At 49.3% G+C, this 7581-nt stretch overlaps 1 protein-coding gene and 1 pseudogene across 1 annotated transcript; both read left to right on the top strand.

Moving 5' to 3' along the window:
- Positions 1-208: 208 nt before the first annotated feature.
- Positions 209-3858, top strand: LOC129401930 (class I histocompatibility antigen, Gogo-B*0101 alpha chain-like). Its single transcript, XM_055125189.1, has 8 exons — positions 209-298; positions 584-850; positions 1026-1304; positions 1869-2144; positions 2264-2377; positions 2801-2833; positions 2949-2996; positions 3143-3858. The coding sequence occupies exons 1-8, from the start codon at positions 232-234 to the stop codon at positions 3145-3147; spliced, it is 1089 nt and encodes a 362-aa protein (XP_054981164.1). The 5' UTR covers positions 209-231; the 3' UTR covers positions 3148-3858.
- Positions 3859-6679: 2821 nt separating this feature from the next.
- LOC129402487 (U2 small nuclear ribonucleoprotein B''-like) lies at positions 6680-7353 on the top strand (annotated as a pseudogene).
- The last annotated feature ends 228 nt before the right edge of the window (positions 7354-7581 follow it).

Raw genomic sequence — 7581 nt, 5'->3', positions numbered from 1 at the left:
GGGTTGTGTTGGGGGCGGGAGATCAGACCTGGGGATTCCTGGTCTCCCCAGAGTTTCACTTCTCCCTCTGCAACCTGTGTTAGCTCCATCGGCCCGGATACTCGTGACGCCTCCCCAATCCTCACTCCCATTGGGCATCGCTGTCTAGAGCAGCCAATCAGCGTCAACACGGTTCCCCGTTATAAACTGAGGCACTCGCGAGGGAGTCAGAACCCGTTTCCTTCCTTCAGTATGTGGGTGCCGCGACCCCTCCTGCTGCTGCTCTCGGGGGCCCTGGCCCTGACCCAGACACTGGCGGGTGAGTGCGGGGTCGGGAGGGGAGTTCGTTGCGGGGAGAAGGGTGGGGACTGCCAGGCACTGATGTGCAGGACCCCGAGAAGGAGTTTCTCCGGTTCCCTGCCCGGATGCCCCCAAATGTTCCTCCTTGTCCCCCCGACCCCCAACTCCCCCCGCGCCCCTAAGTCTCGCCCTTCTCGGTCCCTCCCCCCTTCCCGTCTCCCGAGCCCCCTCCCTTTCCCTCACCCTGGCCCCGGGGCGCGGGGGTCGGCGGGGCGGGCCGGGTGTCACCCCTTCCCTCCCCCAGGCCCCCACTCCCTGCGGTATTTCTACACCGCCGTGTCCCGGCCCGGCGGGGAGCCCCGCTTCATCGCCGTCGGCTACGTGGACGACACGCAGTTCGTGCGCTTCGACAGCGACTCGGCGAGTCCGAGGATGGAGCCGCGGGCGCCGTGGGTGGAGCAGGAGGGACCCGAGTACTGGGAGCGGGAGACGCGGAACGCCAAGGGCGAGGCACAGACTTTCCAAGGGAACCTGAACATCGCGCGCGGCTACTACAACCAGAGCGAGGCGGGTGAGCGCGGCCGGGCAGGGACGAGCCAACACGGGGACTGGCCGGGTCGCCCCGAGTCGGGTCCGAGCGTCCCCGAGGCTGAGGGACCCGCCCCGGACCCTTGACCGGAAGGCGCCGCGGGGACCGGGCCCCGGTTTCGTTTTCGGTTCTGCGTTAATCTGTGCGGGCGGGTCAGACTCTCACACCCTCCAGCACATGTACGGCTGCGACGTGGGGTCCGACGGGCGCCTCCTGCGCGGGTACGAACAATACTCCTATGATGGCGCCGACTACATCGCCCTGAACGAGGACCTGCGCTCCTGGACGGCGGCGGCGGGCACGCAGGCTTGGAGAACCCAGCGCAAGTGGGAGCAGGACGGTGAGGCTGAGTACCTCAGGAACTACCTGGAGGGCAGGTGCGTGCAGTCTCTGAGGAGATACCTGGAGAACGGAAACGACACGCTGCTGCGCGCAGGTACTGGGTACCCGGTGTTGATGACCCCTGACCTTCCCTGTGAGGGGTGGGGGACTCCCCACAGGGGGGACATAGTGTGGTTCAGTGTCCGAACAGCGCCCCTTCTTCAGTCAGGAGAGGGACTGACACGCCTGGTTTCCATATTCTGTACCACAGAGACCCGCCCTCCCCTCAGGCCACCCTGTGTCCTCAGGACCCTGAAGTTACTCGGTTTTTGTGTTTGGGGGGGCTGGGGGGGAGAGGGAGGGGCGACCTTCTCTGAAATAACGAATATGGCTTCCCTGGGGCCAGGCAGCCATCTGTGAACTCTCTCAGATCTCAGCTCTGATCCTGCTTCTCTCAGTCACTCACCCTCCACCAGGGCAGGACAGAGTCAGTGTCTCCTGAGAGATCCGAACCTCCTTCCCTAACCCTGTTCTAGAACTTTCCAAGGAATTAGGATTTTACCCAGTTTCTCCAGTCAAGCTTGTGTGTGGATTTTTACCTCCTTTGCAAACCAATTATCCTGTTCAACCTCATTGTGGAAGTGACACAAAATGTGAATTTTTTCAATTTTCTCCTCAGAACCCCCCAAAAGACACATCACCCACCACCCCTTCTCTAACCGGGAGGTCACCCTGAGGTGCTGGGCCCTGGGCTTCTACCCTGCCGAGATCACCCTGACCTGGCAGCGTGATGGGGAGGACCTGACCCAGGACACAGAGCTGGTGGAGACCAGGCCTTCAGGGGATGGAACCTTCCAGAAGTGGGCGGCTGTGCTGGTGCCTTCTGGAGAGGAGCAGAGATACACGTGCCGTGTGCAGCACCAGGGGCTGCCGGAGCCTGTCACCCTGAGATGGGGTGAGGACGGGGACGGGGCACAGAGCCTGTTCTCAGGGAATCAAGGCTGTCCCCTCTGGGGAACTGTTGAGGGTCAGGCTCGGGCTGGGGGTCAGACCCTCTCCTTCCTCCCTTCCCAGAGCCCCCTTCTCAGCCCACCATCCTCACTGTGGGCATCATTGTGGTCCTGGCTCTTGGGGCTGTGGTCACTGGAGCTGTGGTGGCAGCTGTGATCTGCAGGAGGAAGCGCTCAGGTAAGATGGGGGTAGTTTGGGGGGGATTCTGTCCAACATGGCAGGTCTTGAGTCTTGTCCCACTTTGGGGGTCTCCCCCCTGTATTAGTTCTCCTGCCCAATTAGCGGGAGCACCACCGGCCCCCGTGCTGTTGCTCACACTCCCCTGTGTGTGCCGCTCTCAGGTTTGCTCAGGAAAGACACGTTCACCTCCATAAGCTGGGCATGAACCTGGTCCCCAGGGTCACGGGGACTGTCCCTGTGAGCACAGACCGCCAGGAGAGGCTGGTCAGTCCAGGAGCGTCTCCTTCCTGCGTGTTTCCTAGTCCTGCCCTCAGTCTTCAGAGTTCTGACGCTTCCCGGGGGTCCGGGCCTAGAGAGCTGCTCTGTGGGCTCAGGACCCAGTGCTCTCCCCGACCTTCCCTGGATGTTTCCTTCCCACAGGTGGGAAAGGAGGACAGTACACTCAGGCTGCAAGTAAGTGTGGGCAGGGCTGGGGCCCTGGAATCCTGGGGACAGAGACCAGAGCCCTTGGATCCTCCTCTAGTCCCACCTCCTGGGCTCTGACCTTGGCCTGTTTGTTCCTCTCCAGACAGCGACAGTTCCCAGGGCTCCGATAAGTCTCTCTCGAGCCCTAGAGGTGAGACTCTGGAGGCTGGAGTGGGTGGGATTGGGCAGAGGGGACAGCACTGGGTTTGGGGGTTCTTTGAGCGGGATGCTGGGAGCTTGCTCAGGATGTCACCACTTCTGTCACTCACTGAGTCTCTTCATTCTTTTCTCTCACAGTGTGAGGCAGCTGCCCCGCTGGGTTCCTCACATCCCAGTGTTGTGACTCAAGAACTGCTGATTCTCCTTCTGCCCTGGGACCTGAGTGTGTCTGTGTCCCGTCACACACTGTGAGGGGGGAGACTGGCCCACCCCTGCCCACGAGACCCTCCACACTGACCTGCGTTCTCTTCCCTGATGCTCTGGGCTGTGCCAGCAGAGACAGGGTCAGCTGTCCCCATCTGTGTTAGCTTCTTGTTTTCCTAAATAGTTTCTCCCTTACTGAAATCAGCATCTGATTTGCATTTTTCTAATTCCTGTTTTGTGGGGTTGAGGTTTAATAAAGGAAATCCCTGAAATTTGAGAAGAAAAATTTAAAAATCTTGAGACCTTCCATGTGTTTTCTGTTTTGATTTGAGTCTGTCTGACTTGTGACCAGAGAGGCTGTGAGGGAAAGGGAGGGGACAGAGGTGTGCCCTGTCTGTCTCTGTCTCAGTCATTGTGGGCTTTGATGCACCTCCACCTCCTTTGTTGCTTTGGGGGAGGGGAGCGCCATCCTGGTTCTGCAGTCATGGGTCACTCCTGGTAGGCTCAGATCAGATCAGGTTGGCCACATGCAAGGAAAGCGCCTCCCCTTGTACTGTCGCTCAGGCTCCCTCTAACCCCTGTGTCATCTCCTGAAGTCCCAGTGTGTTCTATTTTAAAAATTTCTAAATTCTGTATCCCAGAGATTGTGTGATCCACAACAAACCCTAACAGAATGAGAACATAAATTTTTTGTTGTTGTTGTTCAGCAATAAAATCTGTTTATTTTATTTTGTTTCTTTTACCCCTTATGAGATAGTGGGGAATAGGGATTGGAAAGGATAAGTTGTTACATAGTAGGTTCAACTAAAACTATTACTAAGGTTTTTGTCCATAGGTTAGATAGACTAAATGAACAGATTTTCTTACAAAATGATTTTTCAGATTTTTAAAATTTCATGGGAGTAGTACAACACAATGCACATAACATCTTCAGATAAACCCAGGTTGAATCACTGTTTTTTGTTTACTGGTATTTTTATTTATTTATTTATTTTTAATTAGTGAATCACCGTCAGGGTACAGTTACAGATTTATACACTTTTGTGCTTATGCTTCCCTCATACAAAGTTCGGGAACCCATCCCTTCACCAGTGCCCATTCTCCACCACCAGTAAACCCAGCATCCCTCCCACCCTCCCCAATCCCATCTCCCCCCACCCCACGAGAACATAACATTTTATTGTAAATTTTAAATTCGGTTTACAAACAAGCGTCAATTGCCTCAAACTGCAAGTGCTTCCCTTGGGCAGAGCCTCACCCATGAGTAAACTTTCTCCTTGGCCTCAGGCTGCATTTGTAGCCGCCCATCATGTCTTCCCTCACACCTAATATTCCAGGAGTAGCACATTTAGTGGGGTTTAAAGTAGAAGGCAACCAATCTTAGAAGGAAATATATTTTTACAGACATGTATATACAGACATGTATATACATAATATATATATTGTATTTATTTATTATTTTCACTCCTCTCTGTTTTTAAGAGTTGGGGCGGAGGGGCAGTGCACAATATTCTGTGACCTGATTTCCAGAGACCAGCTCTATTCAGGAGTCCATCACTGTTGCCTCATTAGAATAAAGATGCTCCTATTCCTCTCCCATCCCCTCAAATTCATGAAGTTTCAGGAGCCCTGTGTCAGGAAGCACAGGAAAAGACAAATATTAGAACTGAATATGTGTCTAAAACTTTGACCACTGAGGAAATTCCAAGAGTTCTAAAGGCTCTCTACCAGAAATGGGAATGAAGCAAAAATGTGTGTGTTACTATAAACCTCAAAATCACAACTTCAGTTGAGATAGTTGGGCAGATCCCAAGCTTACCCACCACATCCCTCATTTTCACATAGAACTTCTGCCTTGGCTAAGTCCACACATTTCTGGAATGACCCTCTCAATTGGATTTGCAACTGTCCTTTAGTTCTCTCTGCCCATCCTCAAAAGGTTATTTTTGAGGATATACTTTAAAAAGCTCATATGTAAAGCTGGTTAATAATCCTGGGACTCTCATACTTTTATAGGGCATCTATGACAAAAATTCCCTTCTTAAGGCTTCCCCTAATAAATTCCTTCTGAGTTTAACCTCATCTTGGCTTCACTTAGAGGATGTAGACTGGACTATCAAAGCCATTTCTGTTGCTACACCAACAACAATGTTTGATTCAATCCTTTAGCTCCTTTGTTCCCTTAGATTCTTCTGTCACCATCTGATTTTACTTGGTTTTATCTCTTTGAGCTAATAGAAAATTGTTCTTCCAAGCCACCAATTTTAGGATTATCTGTTACAAAGTAATAAGTATTAATAAGGTTTTCTTGTTTCTGCTGTTCTATAGATATTACTTCCATTGACTTTGTTTCCTGAGCCTTGTAACTGTTATTCATATTAGCTTCAGTTTCTTCTCTTCTACTTCTTCCTTTTACATTTTAAATGTATTTTTTCTTTTCCTTTCTTTTTTTTTTCTTTTTGGGTCACACCCGGCTCTGCATTCAGGAATTACCCCTGGTGGTGCTCAGGGGACCATATGGGATGCTGGGAATCGAACCTGGGTTGGCCGCGTGCAAGGCAAACGCCCTCCCCACTGTGCTATCACTCCAGCCCCAAAACTGAGAAGAGCTTTTTTTTTTTTTTTTTGCTTTTTGGGTCACACCCAGCGATGCTCAGGGGTTACTCCTGGCTTTGCACTCAAGAATTACTCTTGACAGTGCTTGGGGGACGATATGGGATGCCGGGGATCGAACCCGGGTCAGCAGTGTGCAAGGCAAACACCCTACCTGCTGTGCTATCGCTCTGGCCCCTTCTTTTCCTTTCATTGACATTATAATGACAGAAGTAAGAAGTGTGTGCTTGTACATGTGTGTTTGTGTGTATGTTGAGGTACAACTGTCACAAATATATCTGTTTTAATATATGATAAAAAGGGGGATATATTTTGAGGAAATAAGTGTTACGTGAGTGGCAGAAATGTAAATTTCCCAGTAAAAGGAAGAATAAGGTGCTGGAGCGATAGCACAGTGGGTAGGGCATTTGCCTTGCATGCTGCTGACCTAGGTTCGATTCCCATGATCCCATATGGTCCCCCGAGCACCATCAGGAGCAATTCCTGAGTGTAGAGCCAGGAGTAACCCCTGTGCATCGACAAGCGTGACCCAAAAAGCAAAAATAATAATAATAATAATAAGGGGTAATATTTGCAAATCTTTCTACTTTCATACTAAAATAATATAGGGCATATTTCATATTTTAAAAATATTTTCTCATCATTCAATGAAAAATTTGTTCAATGTATTATAAAAAAATAATAATAGCATCTTTACTCTCAAGGATGGCTAATAAAAAAGTAAAGAGTGCTATAATTGGGCTAAAGATAAAAATTGTGTGCTAGTCAAGCCTCTTAAGAATTGATGTAAACAGTTGATGTTTTGCCCTGCGCTCCTGCCTGCTGTCGCCTGGGTGTTTGAAAAGTTCAACTCAAAAAATGTATATTAGACCAAATTGTACAATTTCTATCAATAATATGAATGACAAAATTTAGAAAGAAAGACTAAAGAGATGCCTATATACCCTGTTTTCTCAGTTTGGCCCTGAGGTAGATATTGTGGCTTTAAAGACCATGAAGATGAGGGGACAAGCTTTTGTTATGTTTAAGGAACTTGGTTCATCCTCTAATGCCTTAAGGCACTTACAAGGATTTCCATTTTGTGGTAAACGAATGTGAATCCAGAATGCAAAAATAGGTTCTGATATAATATCTAAGATGCGTGGCTCTTTTGCTGAGAGAAAATAAGAAAAAAAAAAAGGAAAAAGCCAAAACTATGGAGCAGACTGCAGCAATTGTAAATAAGAAGCCCAATCTGGGAACCCAAATTCAGCTAATACACAAGGAATTTAGCACAAAATCCTCAGGTTCCTGACTACCCTTCAAACTATATTTCATTCCTCAATAATTTACCAGAAGAGACTAATGAGATGTTATCCATGCTGTTTAATCAAGTCCCTGGTTTTAAAGAAGTGCGTTTGGTACCTGGAAGAGATGACATTGCTTTTGTTGAATTTGAAAACGATGGTCAGGCTGGAGCTGCCAGGGATGCCTGACAGGGATTAAAGATCGCACCATCCCACGCCATGAAGACTACCTGGACCAAGAAATAACATTTGAGATTGTTGTGTTTAAAGGACTTGGTGTTATTTATAGGTTGTTTTTCTTTTTTTAGGTAGCATTTGTTCTGGGCGTTGTGATAACTGGAGATGGATGAGAGAGGAAGGAAGAGTGAAATTTTCGTGGAGTTAAGATTACCTAGTCTTCTGAGGTTGGAAATGTGTAAGGCCTTAGTTTTATACAATAAGCCTTTATTTGTATTCTATGTCAAAAAAAGAAAA

This window comes from Sorex araneus, chromosome 2 (genome assembly GCF_027595985.1).
Source record: "Sorex araneus isolate mSorAra2 chromosome 2, mSorAra2.pri, whole genome shotgun sequence".
NCBI lineage: Eukaryota > Metazoa > Chordata > Mammalia > Eulipotyphla > Soricidae > Sorex > Sorex araneus.
The sequence above is the reverse complement of the archived record's forward strand: the minus strand, read 5'-3'. Positions and strand labels throughout refer to the sequence as shown.

Excerpts from the sequence above, each read along its gene's own strand:
- LOC129401930 (XM_055125189.1), top strand. The coding sequence starts at position 232 with ATGTGGGTGCCGCGACCCCTCCTGCTGCTGCTCTCGGGGGCCCTGGCC. Across the intron at positions 299-583 it reads CCTGACCCAGACACTGGCGG|GCCCCCACTCCCTGCGGTAT; the intron begins GTGAGTGCGGGG and ends TCCCTCCCCCAG. Across the intron at positions 2,378-2,800 it reads CTGCAGGAGGAAGCGCTCAG|GTGGGAAAGGAGGACAGTAC; the intron begins GTAAGATGGGGG and ends TCCTTCCCACAG.